The sequence below is a fragment of the Rhinolophus hipposideros genome (assembly GCF_964194185.1).
Source record: "Rhinolophus hipposideros genome assembly, chromosome: 8".
Lineage (NCBI taxonomy): Eukaryota > Metazoa > Chordata > Mammalia > Chiroptera > Rhinolophidae > Rhinolophus > Rhinolophus hipposideros.
In genome coordinates this window covers 38,617,775-38,637,755 of record NC_138054.1, presented here as the reverse complement: position 1 = coordinate 38,637,755, position 19,981 = coordinate 38,617,775, and the positions used below count along the sequence as shown (strand labels likewise).

The 19,981-nt window shown below is 34.8% G+C and overlaps 1 protein-coding gene across 1 annotated transcript in view; it reads right to left on the bottom strand.

Annotated features, from left to right (window-relative positions):
- The window catches only part of PIGK (phosphatidylinositol glycan anchor biosynthesis class K), a 114,692-nt gene that overhangs the window by 93,963 nt on the left and 748 nt on the right, over positions 1 to 19,981 (bottom strand). The window contains exons 2-3 of the mRNA XM_081057040.1: positions 10,363 to 10,416; positions 5,647 to 5,738 (exon numbers count right to left, since the gene is read on the bottom strand). Coding sequence (XP_080913166.1) covers positions 5,647 to 5,738; positions 10,363 to 10,416 — 146 coding nt within the window. The remainder of the gene's footprint in view (positions 1 to 5,646; positions 5,739 to 10,362; positions 10,417 to 19,981) is intronic.

Sequence of the window (19,981 nt, the reverse complement as noted above, 5' to 3'; positions counted from 1 at the left end):
GTAAAATGGGAAAAATACAATCTCTCATAAAGGCCTCAAAGAATAAATGAAATAACTCGTTATAAAATCCCTAACATAGTACCTGAATTATAGTGGATAGTGAATGTTTGTAATGGAGTGGATGAAGGAGGAGTCCAGAAATAAGGGTCCATTTTGGCTGACCTCATGGAGAAAAAGCCATAAGCATTTTCAAAGAACCGTAATAACCAGGCCATTCTCTACATTATTTTAATAAGAAAGTATACAAGAAAATTCCTCCAATATCTGATTAATGCGCAACTTTAGAAAATGCCCTCTTTTCCACATCATCGAATCCACATCAGCATAAAAGAGCAATAGTCAAAAGCTATATTACCAATGTAATGTTAAATAGGCAATTAGTGATTGACATAGGCAAAATGACAATAGGCAATTACTAATTTTTTCTTGTTTTAATTTATAGAAAAATTACCAGAATTCACATTTCTAATTCTAATATTTATTACTTGAGAAAGAAATTAAAAGGGACAAAGGACAAAAAAAGAGTTCGTCCCAAGGGAACTTAAATAGTAGGAAATTAGAGAATAAGTAAAGTTAAAGTTGATTTGTCTTATGCGAGACTTTTATGGACTTCTATCTGATAAAAAGAAATGAATATAAAGTTCTCTGGTAAGATCACCCCACTCATGGATCCCTAGAGTAGCAATTAGGGAATAGTTTATAAAATATAGTACAGAGCACCGTTATCTCAGTGCAGTTTGACAAACAAAATTTAAAGAGAATATAAACTAGCAGTATTCACAAATATTTCCCTTCTGGCCAAGACCATGGAGGTTCCACTTAGCTAGGGGACTTTAGTATATTATTTATTCATTCATTCAGCTCTGCACAATATACCAAAGATGCACTGTGGGGAATACAAACATAGTATCAGAACCAGCCTTGAAGAAATAAGACTGATACACATAAAAGGTGTCATGATAGAAGTATAAATAGTATCGATATAAGGAGAACCACGCTTTAGGGAATGCAGGCACTGAATCTGGGCATAGGGAAACTAGAAAGTAAGGGAGGAATGAAAGAAGTGCAGGTGGAAGGGCCAGTGTAAGGCAATGACAGAGGCCAATATAGGGACTTACAACAAAGAACTGACTGAATTGAAATTAAATGATCAGAGTATCATATTTGGAACCAGACTGCAAAAGCCTTGAGTACAGCATAAAGGATCTGAATTTTATTTTGCATACATTAGAGTTTACGAATAAGGGGAGATGAAGAATAAAAAGTTTAAAATAGCAATATTAATCTCACATAATGATGGACATACGGAGTAAGGAAAAAAAGAGTCAAAAAAGCTGCTGGGTTTAATTATAGAAACACTTTACGGGGCAGGGATCATTACAAAAACTCACATCCACCCAATTGGTAGTGGAGGTAAACCATTAAAAAAAAAAAAAAAAAAGGAAAAGGAAAAGGGGAGACAGATCTCACCTATCTTAATACTCAATGTATATTCCCCAAAGTAAACATGAGATGGGAACTATGATTCTACATTCCCTCAGTCAGCCTCAATTTCCATGTGCCTCTCACAGCATGGGCATCACAATTCTAGTATTCAAGATATGTGTATTTTGATGTAACACGTCCCTAATCCTAAGTGAACCACTTCATCAAAAGCTCCACCAAAGAAAACATTAAGTACGTAAATCTGAGAAAGTATGATTTGTTACATCAAGTATAAAGGTATTATTCTTGTAATTAGCCAATTATTATAATTTATCAGTTGGTTCTCCTCAAATAGGTCTATATGGGTTAATCCTTTGATTTTTAACTGTTGTTGCTTCGATACCCTATGTGCTCGCTCCTCCAGGAAGCTACTATGTATGGTTTGGCAACAGTTTTCGCCTTCATAAATGAATCTTTATTTGATCTATAAGTCATTAGGAAATATTTAAATGGTTTAAGTAAGACAATACCATATTGTACTTTATGTGCTATTTAATATGCTTTTGAGAATAATTTTGGCTCAATTTTTGCTTCACGTACTGACTTTAGAATCTAACCCCTGCTTAATGCCTTTTCTCTTCCTCATCTTAAGTATATTAAGCATATTGGAGGTAGCGAAACAGGAGTTTAGTCCAAAACAATTATTTAAGGGCAGAAAATTTCCTAAAAATAGAAAAATGTTTCAGGAAACTAAAACCAAGCAAATAAAAACAAAATCTCTGAGGTTGGGTAAGGTTACAGAAAGTATTGGCACAAAGTACAAGACAGCTTTCCTACATAAAACTCAGATATAAAATGGTAACAGTCAGGCTGGAGGGCATGAAAATCTTAGGAGATCTTATAAAGATCTTAGGAGCATGCCATTTTATTCTCCCCCATAACCATAAAAATCCCTTTTCCCTGAATCAATATTTTGAAATAGTATTATAAAATTATGGCAACCTGTTTATTAAAATATCTTTTATACCAGATTGATATTGTTAAAGAGTAGATTAAAACAATTTCTGCGATAGAAATGTTTTTACTTTTAAAGCACAAACTTGTGCTTTCTTTGCCTGATGAAGTATTTCCAAGTCACGTGTTTATTTCTCCAGTACCTACTGGGCACCTGCTATGTGCCAGGCGCTATGCTAGATGCTGGAAGTACAGAGTGAAATAAAATATAATCCTTGTTCCCTTCAAGGAGTTTAATCTAATAAGGGACACATACTAAATTAGTATAATCATGTTATAATCAAAGTTTACATAGGACACTTATAGAAACAAAAAAGCGGATCAGGAAATGCTTTTTTGAAGAAGTATTAGAGCAACGTAAATTTGGAAGATCAGGTAAAAGTTAAACTTGTGCTTCCTAAACTTGGTTGTGCATCAGAACCACATATAGAGCTGATGTCTGGGCCTCACTTCAGATCTCGTGAATTAGAATCTCCAGAAGTGAAAATCAGTATTTTCAGTGTACACCACAAGTGATTCCAAATCACAGCCAGGTTTAGGTCGCGCTGAGCTAGAAGTATAGACAACCATTCCAGGCAGAGAGAACAGTACAGTGTGGTTGGAGTATGTAAAATACAGACAGAATATCAGAGGTAAATCAAATCAGAACAAGAGCAGTGACAGTAGTGACATAATTAATGTGACATTTCAAACAGGATCTACAGAATTTATGTGAACTTCCAAAAAGGCAATAATCAGTGACATGTATTTTAGTAACTGATCTGTGACATGACTAATTTCTTACTGAAACATATGGGAAAACCAAATACAAATACTTTTCATTTCAAGACAAAAGTAAAATGTTCCTTTAAAAAGCAAACAATTTTTTTTTTAAGAAACCAGAGCTCTACTCATAACTGTTATTAAATATACTGACCAATGTATAAAATAATTCAAACAGTATTTTTAAATACAAGTTTTAAAAGTGAAAACTATTCTGAATGATTTTAAGTTTCTAAACTGTTATTTCATAATAGTTTTTTACTTTCTGAATAAAAATTTAGTTATAATTATATTTTTATACTTAATTCCAGGTAGGAGTAAAGTGGGACAAGTCACCAATAAGAGTATTCACCATATTAGGCTAAAAGCGAAATAGAATCTTTTCTTTGATTTCTGTTTATTAAATAACAAATGGTTTAAATCACCAACTGTTTAAATCCTCAATTCATTCCCCAACAAAGATTTTATAACCAGAGATGTAGACAGGCAATCACTTGATACAAGAATAAGCTTTTAAAGAACATTCTTCAGAAACTTAGGGACAAACCTACTAATTATAAAACACATGCTGTAGTTATATACTATTTCTAAAAAGTCCATCCAGATCTTACTCAAACCATTTAAACACTTACTATAATAACTTTATAAATCAAACAAAGATTCATTTACCAAGGTGAAAACTACTGCCAAACCATCTATAGTAGCTCCCTGGAGGATCACATAGGATAAAGAAGCAACAACAGGTAAAAATCAAAGGATTAATCCATATAGACCTATTTGAGAAGAGCCAATTGACAAATTATAATAGCTGGCTAATTACAACAATACCTCTATACTTGATATAACAAGTCATCCTTTCTCAGACTTAATGTACTTTTTTAAAATGGTAATATTATTAAGTTGTCTTAATTTCCATTTGAAGTATAGGAATTAAATTACAGTTCTTGTCAGCTTCTCAGGCTAAAATAACCATTTTACATGAAATATAACTTCGTTTCCTGAGTCATTCACTGTTTCCTTTCTGCTCCTGCAGCACTTTATACATATCTCTATTTGCTTTTTAGTGCAAGTACCTGAATACTGCAAAGAACGTACTATTATCACCATGTAAGAGCCGAGGAAACAGGCTTCGTATGGCCAAGTGACTTAACCAAAACCACCACTAACCCCAGATTTCAAACTAAGATCTGTTTCACTGCAAAGCTCTTTCTACACTGGCTCAAAGGTAGAGAGGACCATAAGACTAAATAAATCAAACCTAAACAACTGAACTGACTGCAGTTTCTTCCATAACTGCTCTGGTAGGAGCAAAAACAGATCTATTGTATCTGGCAAACCAACAAAGACATGTATCTGGGGGTGACGGTGTGGAGGTTCTGCCTGGTACCTGAATTCCCTCACATAATTGGGAAATATCTCACTATATGAGTCTCCATATAGGGAGGAGGCAGAGTCCACCTCCCTAAGAAGCTGGGACAGCAAAGGCTGGATTTGGGCAGCAGGCAGCAGTGCCAACATGAAGCTTCCAAAGGCAACGGTAGCAACTATGCGGTTACTGAGTGTAGCCTTCAGCAATTCACAGCTGCATTACTGTCACTGGACTAGTTTTATACCATGGTTTTTAGAAATGTCTTCTTTGCTACACAGTCTTCCTTGTTCAAAAAAGAGACCTTCCTTGTTCCTGACTATTTAAAGCTACAGCCTTCCCGTCAATGTGGTATACTAATCAATATGCTTTCAAAAATTCCGTTTCTAAGAAATGAAAAAAATCATTCCTTTTGCAATTTCAACAAAAAGAATAAAATACCTAGCAATAAACTTAACAAAGGATGTGAAGGACCTATGCACTGAAAACTACTAGACATTATTAAAAGAAATTGAAGAAGACACAAAGAAATGGAAAGATATTCCGTGTTTATGGATTGGAAGAATCAACATAGTTAAAATGGCCATAATACCCAAGGCAATATACAGATTTAATGTAATCCATATCAAAATATCAACTGGTGAACACACTATGCAACATATAGATGATGTATTATAAAAATGTACAATTGAAACCTCTGTAATTTTACTAACTATTGTCACCCCAGTAAATTTAATAAAAATGAGTAAAAAACATTGCTTTTCTATTTCAATCAGTCTTCAGCTACCGGCAATTAAAAACCCAGACTGTGGCATTTAATGATTTAAGTAAATAATACTAAACAATTATACTTTATCAAATCTTTTTACCTTAGTATTGATTGATGTTTTATATAATTTGCCATTATGGTCTTAAGCAAGGGCTACTTTATACATGATAGTATCTTCTAACAACAATAAAACAAACTTTAAATCAGGTTTTCTTATCTTTACAAAAGCACAAAAATACAAATATAATAACAATCATCTAAGGATGATTTTCATTGAGGTTCAGAGTTAAGCTTTATGAAGACTTCTTACCTGTCAGGAATACCTAGTCTCTTCACACTTCTATAAACAGAAAGAGTATTTGCAACATGTCGATAATTAAACCAGAATCGGGATGTACACACCTAAAGTATTAAAACAAATGTATTATTTTTGTGAATCAAAATAAGCCACTAAGTTACAGAATTATTTCTCTTTAGCTAGGATATAGAGATGCCTAAAGGAAGAGTCTATTGTAAGTGAGGCTTAGAAAGAGCAAAGCACATGAAGAATTGTCAATAAACCAATCTCTCTACAGAGAGAGTGTATTAAATAAAAAGACCATACAGCTTAAGAGAAAACAAATCCTTGGGGAATTTAATCAAATACTGAACCAACTGAGTTATTGTCAATTTATGTGATTCTATAACGTTCCAGTTTCTAAAAGACTAAATTCTTTAAAATCAAAGACAATGCTCATAATCTCTTCATAGAATAGAAAACAAAATTAGTTACCTTGGGTTATATAATATTCCTTTCACTCTGGATTGCTTCCTAATTTTAGTCATAAAAAATGTAAAATAGAGTCTAAAACATAACCTACAAAACACTTTTATATGTACATAAGAGAATGCATTATAAAGAAGCTGTTGAACTGAACAGAAAACGAGAAACAATTCAAACTAGTTTTACACTTAACGAAAAAACAACCTCACTAGAACGTTTTGCAATTATTTTTCTGTATTTGATATAGAAAATAAAAGTTCTAAAGTGACACAAAATAGCATTTAAAAAAAAAGAAAAAGAAACATTCTAAAAATGATATCAAAGGTACTAGGAAAATCTAACATCATAGCTCAGAAGTCAGCCCTCCTGAGAATCCATTCCAAAACAGAAGCAGGGTCAGTTGGTAGCATACCTACGCACCAAGCACCCCCCTACCTCCTACCATAAGCCTCTGCTCATAGTTAGGTACAAGGACAGTTTTGAAAATAGCATAAATGTTCTTACCCCTGCAAATAGAAAGGAACTGCGAAATTTTTTTATTAAAATGAATTTTCAACCTGGAATCTAATGAAACTAAAATTTCTGGCTATATAAAAATGTAAACTCCACATGTGAAAATAACATAAAATCCTACCTGAAATGAAAAACTTGAAAAAATTATAACAATAAAAGATGAACAAAATAATTTTGAAAAATGGGCAGAGAATGAGACCAAGCATTTCATAACAAGAGTATTAAAAATGGACAATAAAACTCTTAAAGATGCTCAACTTCTGCCATAATTTAAAAAACACAAATCAAATTGGTAACTATTCAAAAGTCTGATAATTCATAGTATTGGCAAGAGTATAGGGAAATGAATCCTCATATCCTACTGATGGGAATGTAAATTAATATAAACCTTCTAAGAAGGTAATATGCAACATACATCAAGTTTGAAAATGTACTTATCTTTTGATTTAGCTCCTATAAGTATGCAAAACTATGTATTCAAGGATTTTCATAACATTGCCTGTATTAGCAAAAATCAAAACTAAAAAGCTAAAAACAAAATCACTACCTATCAAAAAAAAAGAAAGAAAAACTACAGGTTCCCTAACTTGAGCAGAAATAGTGTAATTTATATTTAAATTAGTATATTCAGTATATTCATTGCATTTTACTACCCTAAAAGGCTTTTGTCATCTATTCTACTATTTAATGAGAATAAACCTAAGAAACTGCCCTCATTTTCACCAGCAATTTACAAGACAGGACATAAAGACTGAAAAAAGAGAAGGAATGAGGAGATACCAATTTAAATTATCACATATTCACTGAATGACATACCAAAAAAAAAGCAAGTTGTAAAAGAACATGTACTATGATCCATTTGTCTTTTTAAAAGCAGGGAGGGGTAGACACAAATGTGATTATATGCATTGGAAATTTCTAAAAGGATATAGAAGAAATTGATGACAATGATTAGCAAGAATAAAAATGGGGGTCAAAGAGGAGCCCTTCCACACTGTACTTTTTTTAACCATGAATATGAATTATTTTTATAACTTTTTTTTAACAGAGGCAAAAATATTTTATTCAAAGTAGATCCTGAGTGTAAAATAGAATCCAATTTTCCTTCTACCTCCCTTTGGAAGCAAAAGCTTTCTCAATCATATTACAAGAGCAAAAGAGCATTTCATTTATCTCTGGTCACTAGTCAAGATTGAAAAACAATTAATTCAAACTAAGGGGAAAAACATATTGTTTTAAAATCTGAATTACATAACTTGAAAGAAATGCCTGTTTAGTACTTTCAACCTGACCCCGGTCAAATTTCATAATTTTCCATTTAAGTACAATTTATTGAAGTCTCATCATACTGAGCTAATGTGTAAAACATTGCACAGAATATGACAACTACAGTTATTATGAAATGTTCAGCAATAGTTCTTTTTCACCTCTATTTCTCATGTAAAGCCCAGGTTAAGACTGGAGAAGGGCTCGGTTAGACGTTTCCCAGGAGAAGGAAGGCTTTAATGTGTGTACAGTATAAGCTAATAGGCTCTTCGTCTAAAGAATGAGCCTTTTGGCAATTAGTGGTCTGCACACAGACAGTGACTCCATTTTAGGAGTTCCCAAAGAAAGACTAATCACGAGAGCCTTTAGTTTCCTGTAGAGCAAGTTATCCTCTCAAATTTGTACATCATGGCCTGCCTCCTGATAGCTTTCCCCACTTTTAATAATCAATAAAAATCTGTCTCCTTATCTTGAACAGCTTTTGTTCAATTCCTTCATAAAATCTCTTTGGAGGGGTAGCATATAGAAGGTGTTTTGTCCTGAAGAACAGGAAAACGGGCCATAAACCCATGTTATACTGTTCTATTTAATCACTATACAATCATATTGAATACAAATATGTATAGTAACAACAATCACTCTTTATTTACTTCTAGCAACCTGTAGATAATTATATATTTTAATAAAACTACTCTCAAAAAACTGAACAAGGCCTCAAACATTCAGACAATCTTCTTTGGGCCTTAGTAAAGCTAATTATACTTGTATGTTTGTTCTACACTTTCAGTTGAATTCCTCCACCCACCTCCTTTATATTCCCACTATATTCTTTAAATTCATGCTCTCCAATTTTCTTCCTTTTCAACAAGAGTTACTGGCTTTGAAATGCTATACATTCTTTGCTTCCCTCCTTCTTCAAAAAAATCAGCTCCCTTTCTTGCCTCTTTATTTCCTCATCTTTTTTTCCTCATCGTTTTTTCACACTTTTATACATTTTTTCATTAAGTCAAATTTATTGTATCTTCTAATCATGCAGATGTTATTAAGTGAATCCCCAGCAGTGAAACTATTATCCAAATACTTTTCAAGCACAAGAAAAATAAAATTGATTACATGTATTCTATTTGGGGAATTAAAAATACCAAATTATAAATCCAAATAAATTAAAGATAATTCATACCACCAACAAAAAAAAAGGCAAGGGGATAAAAAATGGGTCAATAAGCAAACCCTACTAACAATCAAAACAATACAGATTAAAACAAAATTTAATTTGTTGCTCAGCAATCAAGAAGATAAAAATCAATAATACACAGTTGGCTTGGGATTAGAAAAAGAAGTACAGCATTTCTAGAGGGCAATTATGTTCCATGACTTTATAGCCTTATGCCTAAGAATGCATCCTAAAGAGAAAAATCAGTCAAGTTCACAAGATGTATGTATAAGGATGTTCAACATAGCCTTACTTAAAATAATGAAAAATTTAAAATGCCCATGAGCTGGAGATTACGGCACATTCATAAAAGAGAAAACAATACAGCCTTTGGAAAATATTATGTATCTCTATATCTACTTGCAGAAAAAGATTCTTCATGATATACTGATGATATACTGCTATGGGGTTGTAAAATAGCAGGTATAATATGATCTCAGTTACATAAAATCATGTATCTTTATGCCAATACCGTGTTTCACTGAAAATAAGACCTAGCCGGACCATCAGCTCTCATGCATCTTTTGGAGCAAAAATTAATATAAGACCTGATATTATATTATACTTTATTATATTATATTTTATTATATTATACCCGGTCTTATATTACTTAAAATAAAACCAGATCTTATATTAATTTTTGTTCCAAAAGACACATTAGAGCTGATGGTCGGCTAGGTCTTATTTTCAGAGAAACACGATACATATGAAGAGAGAAAAGGTTAGAAGAATGTTCACCAAAATGTTGATTCTAACATGTGGGTCTTGAAGACTTTTTTCCTGTCTTCTTTTTTTTTTTTTTTTAATTGAGGTGAAATTCACATAACATTAAAATTAATCTGTCTTTTTCTGAGCTTTACTGTATAATTCAAATTTTCTTTAATGATCATTTTTGTAAACAGAAAAAACAATTTAATAAAAATAAAATAGTCTAGGTAGAGAGTATCTATTAACTAATATTATAAATAAGAAATACAATTACTAGTCCCTATGATTAAAATAACTACATTTTATAAAATGCTTCCTTTAACAATAGCACCCCTAGTTTATTCTTATAGTTATTAACACATCACCACTTCACAGATATACTGAAAGCAAAGAATGTTACTAGTTAATGTGGTCAATTTAAAATACAACAAATCATAATAAAGAATTTCTATTATAAGATATGAGAAAATAAATTTTATTTTCAAAAATTTGATTGCACACACAGTTTCTCAGACATATATCTAACGTGAACAGCACGGTATTTCTTTATAGACTATACTTACCAAAACAGCCCAGTTGTTTGTGTGGCCACTTCTAAAGAACTGCTCTGCTTGATCCTATGAGTCAAATAATAGCAAAAAGATTAGAAGAAAGCCACATTTCCCAGAAGAAAGAATGATAAAGGACAGGTAAGATTCATGGAGTTTTTACAGCTGTAATCATTATGTAAATTTATAAAGATTTCAGTATTTCATCTTATGAAGGACAAATAGCTTTATTTTGTTGAGGGGCATTATTTGGGAGAAGGCCTATTTGTTTTTAAACATTTTATCTCAATCAGCTCTTCCTTATATGATTTTTGTTTTCCATTCAGTCTTTAAATTGTGAACAACTTATTTCATATCTTGTTTCTACACATACCATTAATACCATTCCTGGTGAACTTTCATTCAATATTCATTTGTATGCTGCGCTGGGCACTTCCAATTACTTTATTTGAAATCACCAATATATTTGATTAAGCACAGGCTCTAGCATTTCACTAATCTGTTAAACTAACTCTGAGTTATATTTGCCATCATGAAACATTACAAATTTCAGCATCCAATACCATCCAGATGTCTAATGAACATGATTCATATTATATATTAAAATAATAATGAATATAAACCATAATGACCTCAGACTGCTCCCAACCAGTGTTAATTACTAGACCATTCAAGCTGCCTGGATTCATATCTGGGCCCTATTACTTACTAGCTGTTATAAACTTAGGAAAGCTGCCTAACTTCTCTGTGCCTCCATTTCCCTATCTATAAAATGGTAATGCTACCTGACTCACAGAATGTAGAAATGGTGACTAGAACCTAGAATGGCATAACAAATGTTAGCTGTTTTCATTTTCAGCTGGCTAGAAAATTTCAAGGACAATGACATAAAAAATTCACTCAATTGTGTGGGAGTCTCTCTCTCTCTCTCTCTCTCACACACACACACACACCTTTTTCTTTTTAACCTGTCTCAACAGCTGCCTGGATGCTAAAAAAAAAAAAAAAAAAAAAAAAAAAAAGCAATGTGCTACAGTGGATAAAGCACTGGATTAGGAATTTGGAGATCTGATTCTTAGCCCACATCATATGCTTCACCTGGCAGAGGTAAGTCATTTAGCTCTTTGGAGTTGACTTTCCTCATGTAAAAACTGAAAGTTGACCCACTAATCTCTAATGTCCCTTCCAACTCCAAAATTCTTACATCATTAAGACTTTAGTAAAACTCTGAGACGGCAAAATTCTTTTGTGATTGTTTAGATAATACAGGCTCTGCAAAGTTACTCATTCATTCTGTGTACCGTGTTTCCCCAAATATAAGATCTAGCCTGACAATCAGCTCTAATGCGTCTTTTGGAGCAAAAATTAATATAAGATCCGGTATTATATTATATTATATTATATTATATTATATTATATTACAATACTTTACACTATATTATACTATATTATAAAGACTTGGTCCTAGTAAAATAAGACTGGGCCTTACATTAATTTTTGCTCCAAAAGACGCATTACAGCTGATTTTCAGGCTAGGTCTTATTTTCGGGGAAACATGGTATATACTAGTTAGTGGAGCATTTATGTGCCAGGAACCATGTAATGCAGTGATACAAAAATCATTGAAAAACATAGGTCCTTTTCTCAAGAATCCCAGAGTGCAATAAAAACAAGCATGCACACATATTACACTTTAATGTAACATTCATTTATTCATCACATTCAATGAGCAGCATACGCCAGTCACTGTCCCAAGTTCAGAATACAATGATGGGCAAACAATCAGATTTGCCTCCAAAGAGGTTACTACCCAATTTGATAGACACACATTAAGCAGATAAAGACAACCTATAAGGAGACATCATCAAAATGGCAGCACAAGGTGGGCCTCTGTAAATCTCCCCTGGAATTTACAACTAATCGAACAACTATAACTCCACAAAGGACTCCATGCACAGCAGACAGGCAAGATGAAGAGGCCCACTACTGAATTCACCTAAAGGTAGGCGAATCGTGCGAGCGGGGGTAGGAGAGAAAAGTGTGGAGATAGAGCTGTGCGGGCACAGGACACAGACCTAGCTCAGTGCTCCGAGCTTGCTGCATCCCGGAACTACCGCACCTGTGGGAGAGGGAAAAACTCGGACTGCTAGGGCTCCATTTTTGGCCCACAGGGCTGAGGGGCCAGCATATAACATGGCTGAATCCAATGCTCATGGCAGAGACCTTGGAGAAAAGATTGAGGGAAGAAGTCTGAAAACGGTGGTTTAAGCCCTCACTGCCCAGCAGAGAACGGAAGCCTTAGGCACTGAGACTAGCCGCCCCCTCCCTACCCTCCCAGAGCTTACCCCGCCCCCACCTGCCCGGTGCTAGAAGTAGAACAGTAGCAGTGTCAGATCAAAAGAACAGAATATTTGCTGTTCTGAGAACTGTGGACCGCAGACACAGATTGGCAGCCCAACTAGTTCCGGCAAAGGGGAGGGAGCTGTGGAAGCAGGACCGGCTGTGGTGGTGGTCGCCGCCATTGCTCTGGGCTACCTCTCACAACTCACCCAGCCCCTGCCCCACCTATCTGGGCAGATCCCTGCAGGAGTAAACAAAACTGCTGAAACATACGGGATCTGAATCTGCTGCATGAAGAGTTTTGGAACTTCAAAAGCTCTCCGCACACCCACACGGACACTGCGCCCTGTGACCCAGGCGAACTATTAACAGAGGAGAAGCCCATCTCCCAGGGAATCCCTCCATTGTGTGAGAAGCTGGAATAGTGCAGAGAAAACATAGCACTACCGTGTGAGAGAGCAAAAAAGGCTGCAGTCGGAGAGAAAATAAAACATTCTACAACAAGTACAGGAAAACAAAAGACAGACCTCTTCTTATCAACCTGTTGCAGAAGCCACTCCTGTAGATGTCTAGGAAGAGAAATAATAGATCAGCAATTGCCATGAATAACCAAGGCAACAAGACAGCTCAGAAAGAAAGTGAAGTCTCTAGAAAAGGAACTTAAACATATGGAAATATGTGACTTAAATGACAGAGAATTCAAGATTGCAGTTCTGAAAAAACTCAACCAGATGCAAGAAAACACAGAAAGGCCATTTAATGAACTCAGAAACACAATCAAAGAACAACATGAGCATTTTACAAAAGAGATTGAAATTCTAAAAAAGAACCAACTAGAATTTCTGGAGATTAAGAACTCAATAGAAGAAATTAAGAATAAACTAGCCAGCTTAGGTAGTAGAGTTGACCAGATGGAGGAAAGAATCAGTGACATCGAACATAGAAACTTGGAAATGACATGGATGGAAGAAGAAAGAGACTTGAGACTTAAAAGAAATGAAAGAACTCTACAAGAACTTTCTGACTCCATCAGAAAGAGCAATATAAGAATAATGGGCATACCAGAAAAGAAGAAAGAGAGAAGGAAACAGAGAATATATTCAAACAAATAGTTGATAAGAACTTCCCAAACTTGTGGAAAGACTGGATCCTCGAATACAAGAAGCAAATAGAACACCTAATTACCTCACTCAAAACAGGCCTTCTCCAAGGCACATTGTATTGAAGCTGTCTAAAATCAATGACAAAGAAAGAATCCTCAAGGCACCCAGGGAAAAGAAGACGGTAACCTACAAAGGAAAGCCCATTAGATTATCATCAGATTTTTCAGCAGAAACTCTACAAGCCAGGAGGGAGTGGAACCAAATATTCAAACTATTGAAAGAGAGAAATTATGAGCCAAGAATAATATATCCAGCAAAGATATCCTTTAGATATGAAGGAGGAATAAAGACCTTTCCAGGCATACAGAAGCTGAGGGAATTTTCTAATACACGACCTGTACTACAAGAAATACTAAAGGAGGCTATTCGACCACCATCAACAGGGACAATTTGTAGCAACCGAAACATAAAAAGGGGGAGAATAAAGGCCTGAACGAGAATATGGGAATGGAGAAAGTAAGCGTGCTGAAGAAAATGGAATACTCTAAATATCAAACTTTCTTTTACATAAACTTAAGGGAAACCACTCAAAAAGAATCCAGAACTGAAATATATACTGTAATAAAGAAACAGAGGGAAACATCATAGAATACCACCACACAGAAATAATACACAACAACAAAAAGGCAAAGAAACAATGGAGACACAGACTTACCAGAAAACTAAAGACAGAATGACAGGAAATCCTCACAAATCAATAATCTCCCTAAATGTAAATGGACTGAACTCACAAATAAAAAGGCACAGAGTAGCAGATTGGATCAAAAAACTAAACCCAACCATATGCTGTCTCCAAGAGACACATCTCAGCTACCAAGGACAAGCATAGACTCAAAGTGAAAATTGACCAAAGTGAAAATTGATCAAAAAACTAAACCCAACCATATGCTGTCTCCAAGAGACACATCTCAGCTACAAGGACAAGCATAGACTCAAAGTGAAAATTGACTTCACTTTCCACTTTGGGTGGAAATTGACACTCCAAGCAAATAGTACCCAGAGAAAATCAGGTGTAGCCATACTGATATCGGATGAAACAGACTTCAGGGTAAAAAAGATAACAAGACACAAAGATGGACATTTCATAATGGTAAAGGGGACTATACAACAAGAAGACATAACAGTCATCAATATTTATGTCCCCAATCAGGGAGCACCAAAACATACCAAGCAACTACTAACAGAACTAAAGGGAGAAATTGACTAAAACACAATTATACTAGGGGACATATATACATCATTGACAGCTATGGATAGATCATCCAAACAGAAAATAACGAAATAGCAGTCCTAAATGACACATTAGATGAAATGGACATAATTCACATTTACAGAGCACTTCAACCTAAAACATCAAACTACACATTTTTTTTTGAGTGAACATGGAACATTCTCAAAGATAGACCATATATTGGGACATAAAATCAGCCTCAGCAAATTTATGAAGATTGAAATCACACCAAGCATATTCTCTTATCACAAGGCTTTGAAACTGGATATCAACTGCAAAAAGAAAGCAGGAAAAACCACAAATACATGAAGATTAAACAACATACTTTTAAAGAATGACCGGGTCAAAGAAGAAATTAGACGAGAGATCAAAAGCTACATAGAAACAAATGACAATGAAAATACATCCTACCAAAATTTTTGGGATGCAGTGAAAGCAGTTTTAAGAGGGAAATTTATATCATTACAGGCCTATCTCAAGAAACAAGAAAAATCGCAAATAAATAACCTCATGTTACACCTTAAAGAACTAGAAAAAGAAGAACAAGTGAAACCCAAGGTCAGCAGAAGAAAGGAAATAACAAAAATCAGAGGAGAACTAAATGAAATAGAGAACAAAAAGAAAATAGAAAAAATGTGACAAAGAGCTGGTTCTTTGAAAAGATTAACAAAATTGACAAACCCTTGGCTAGACTCACTAAGATAAAAAGAGAGAAGACACTAATTAACAAAATCAGAAATGAGAAAGGGGAAGTTATCACGGACACCACAGAAATACAAAGGATCATCCAAGAACACTATGAAGGACTATATGCCACCAAATTCAATAACCTAGAAGAAATGGACAAGTTCTTAGAAACATATAGCTTTCCAAGGCTGAACCATGAAGAACTGGAAAATGTAAACAGACTGATCACCAGTAACGAAATTGAATCAGTCATCCAAAACCTTCCCAAAAGCAAAAGTCCTGAACCAGATGGCTTCACCACTGAATTCTACCAAACCTTCAAAAAGGATCTAATACCAATCCTGCTCAAACTCTTCCAAAAAACTGAAGAAGAGACAGTACTCCCTAACTCATTTTATGAGGCCAACATTACCCTGATACCAAAACCTGGTAAGGACAACACAAAAAAAGAAAACTACAGACCAATATCTCTGATGAATACAGTTGCAAAAATCCTAAACAAAATTCTAGCAAATCGAATACAACAATGCATTAAAAAAAATTATTCATCACGACTAAGTGGGGTTCATCCCCGGGGCACAAGGATGGTTCAACATCTGCAAATCCATCAATGTGATACATCACATAAACAAAATAAAGGACAAAAATCATATGGTTATATCAATTGATGCAGAAAAAGCATTTGACAAGATACAACATCCATTTATGATTAAAACACTTAATAAATTAGGTATAGAAGAAAAATACCTTAACATAATAAAGGCCATATATGACAAACCCTTAGCTAATCTCATAATTAATGGTGAAAAACTGAAGCCCTTTGCTCTACGTTCAGGAACATGACAGGGCTGTCCCCTATCACCTCTGCTTTGCAACACAGTGTTGGAAGTCCTTGCCAGAGCAATCAGGCAAAAGAAAGAAATAAAAGGCATCCAAATTGGGAATGAATGAAGTGAGAATGAAGTTAAATTGTCACTCTTTGCAGATGACATGATGCTATGTATAGAAAACCCTACAGACTCCACCAAAAAGATATTACAAACAATCAATGAATATAGTAAAATTGCTGGCTACAAAATCAACGTACAAAAGTCCATTGCATTCCTATATACTAACAATGAAACCTCAGAAAAACAAATACAGGAAACAATTCCTTTTGCAATTGCAGCAAAAAGAATAAAATACCTAGGAATAAACTTAACCAAGGATGTGAAAGACCTATATACTTAAAACTGTAAGACATTTTTGAAAGAAATTGAAGAAGACTCAAAGAAATGGAAAGATGTTCCGTGCTCATGGATTGGAAGAATCAACACAGTTAAAATGGCCATATTACCCAAAGCAATATACAGATTAAATGCAAGCCCCATCAAAATCCCAATAGCATTTTTTAAAGAAATAGAACAAAAAATCATCAGATTTGTTTGGAACCACAAAAGACCCCGAATAGCCAAAGCAATCTTAAGGAAAAAGAACAGTACTGGAGGTATCGCACTCCCTGACTTTAGCTTGTACCACAGGGCTACAATAATCAAAACAGCTTGGTATTGGCAGAAAAACAGACACATAGACCAATGGAATAGAACTGAGAACCCAGAAATAAAACCACATAAATATGGACAGATAATTTTTGACAAAGAAGCTAAAAACATACAGTGGAGGAAAGACAGCCTATTCAATAAATGATGCTGGGAGAATTGGAAAGCCAAGTGCAAAAGAATGAAACTGGGCTGCTATCTGTCCCCATGTACCAAAATTAATTCAAAAAGGATCAAAGACTTAAGCATAAGACCTGAAACAATAAATTGCATAGAAGAAAACATTGGCACTAAACTTATGGACCTTGGGTTCAAAAAGCATTTTATGAATTTGACTCCAAAGGCAAGGGAAGTAAAAGCTGAAATAAACGAATGAGACTATATGAAACTTAAAAGCTTCTACACAGCAAAAGAAACCATCAACAAAATAAAGAGGCAACCAACAGAAGAGGAGAAGATTTTTGCAAACAGTGCCTCCGATAAGGGGCTAATATCCAAAAGATACAAGGAACTCATGAAACTCAACAACAAAAACCAAACAACCCAATTAAAAAATGGACAGAGGACCTGAAGAGACATTTCTCCAAAGAGGACATACAAATGGCAAATAGACATATGAAAAAATGCTCAACATCGCTAATCATCAGAGAAATGCAAATAAAAACCACAATGAGATATCACCTCATCCCAGTCAGAATGGCTATCATCAACAAGACAAATAGCAACAAGTGTTGGAGAGGCTGTGGAGAAAAAGGAATCCTCATACACTGTTGGTGGGAATGCAGTCTGGTACAGCCGCTATGGAAGGCAGTATGGAGGTTCCTCAAAAAATTACGAATAGAATTACCATATGACCCAGCAATCCCTCTCCTGGGTATCTACCCAAAAAAATCTGAAAACATTTATCCATAAAGACACGTGTGCTCCAATGTTCACTGCAGCTTTGTTTACGGTGGCCAAGACATGGAAACAACCAAAATGTCCTTCGATAGATGAATGGATAAAGAAGTTGTGGTATATATACACAATGGAATACTATTCGGCGGTAAGAAAAGATGAAATAGGACCATTTGTGACAACGTGGATGGATCTTGAGAGTATAATGCTAAGCAAAATAAGTCAAACAGCAAAAGCAGAGAACCATATGATTTCACTGATATGTGGGATATAAACCAAAAACAACAAAAGAACAAGACAAACAAATGAGAAACAAAAACTCATAGACACAGACAATAGTTTAGTGGTTACCAGAGGGTACGGGGCGTGGGGGGTGGGAGATGAGGGTAAGAGGGATCAAATATATGGTGATGGAAGAACTGACTCTGGGTGGTGCACACACCTAGATGGGATTTATAGATGATGTAAAACAGAATTGTACACCTGAAATCTATGTAATTTTACTAACAATTGTCACCACAATAAATTTTTAAAAAGATAAAAAAAAACAACCTATAAATTCTATAAAGGTAAGGTACAGAGTATCATGAAAGAGTATAAAAAGGGGAAATGACCTGGGGGGAGGGCAGCAACTGTAGGAGGGGGACTCAGGGATGGTTTCCCTAGAGAAGTGATCTTTGGGTTAGGATCTAAGAGATGAAGAGAAAAAGGAAAGTAATTCTATACAAAGGAAACATTGGCCCAGCTGGCAGATGGGGACTTAAAGGTCTTGAGAAACTGAAAGATGATTAGCATAACTAAAAGTTTTAAAGAGAGAAAGAACTAGAGGTATATGCAGGGGCCAAAGTATGCAGGGCATTGTTTATGGGTCATAATGAAGACTGTGTTCTTTATCCCTAACGCAATATGAAGGTGTATATGCGTGACAGGATTAGATTTGCATTTTTAAACATAACTCTGGCTGCTGGTCAGAGAACAGACTGGAAGGACGAATGACTTGAGGCAGATTAGTTAGAGACCTGTTGCACTCTAAATAAAAGATGATGAAATGATAGTACAAAGCATATATGTGAATTATAATAGATGAGTGCTATTCTAGCTTAACATACAAATTACAACAGTAAAGAAAAAGGAAAGGGCCTATAGGGGAAGGTTCTACAAAGATTATGCTTTTACTGCATCTTAGTAAATGGACAGAAGAGGTATAAAACATGGTAATGTGAAATGGAACAGCAACAGTCACAAAAAAGAGAAATGGTATCCAAAATGAAGTATACAAGACAATCCACTAGCATAAAAGAGGAAAATAGAACCTCTACTCATATTTATATTATCTAAAAAATATGCTTTATGTTGAGTCTGTAAATTAGCAGTAATTCATGAATATAGAGTGCATGCTCTATTATTCTTTTAAATTGGTGGGGGTATATATTCAAAAAGGGTGGAGTCCACTGATCTAAGCTCAGTGTACTGAAGTGGTGGGGAGAATGGGCTCCAATAAGAAGACTGGAAAAGAAGGCAGGAACCAGATCGTGTTAACTTCATTCTGTATGCAATGCAAAAGCACTGAAAGGATTCAATCGGAAGAAAAAGCTGATCAGGTTTCCATTTTGTGAAATCTAATCTAGCATCTAAGTGAGGGAGTTGGGAAGCCTGGGGGAAACAAGACAAAGTTATTGCAATAGTCTGGACAAGAAATGACCCGGCTTGCATTAAGCCAGTGGAACGGGAGAGGTACAAGCAATCTGAAAGGTTAAAAATATAAAATTTTGTTTTGA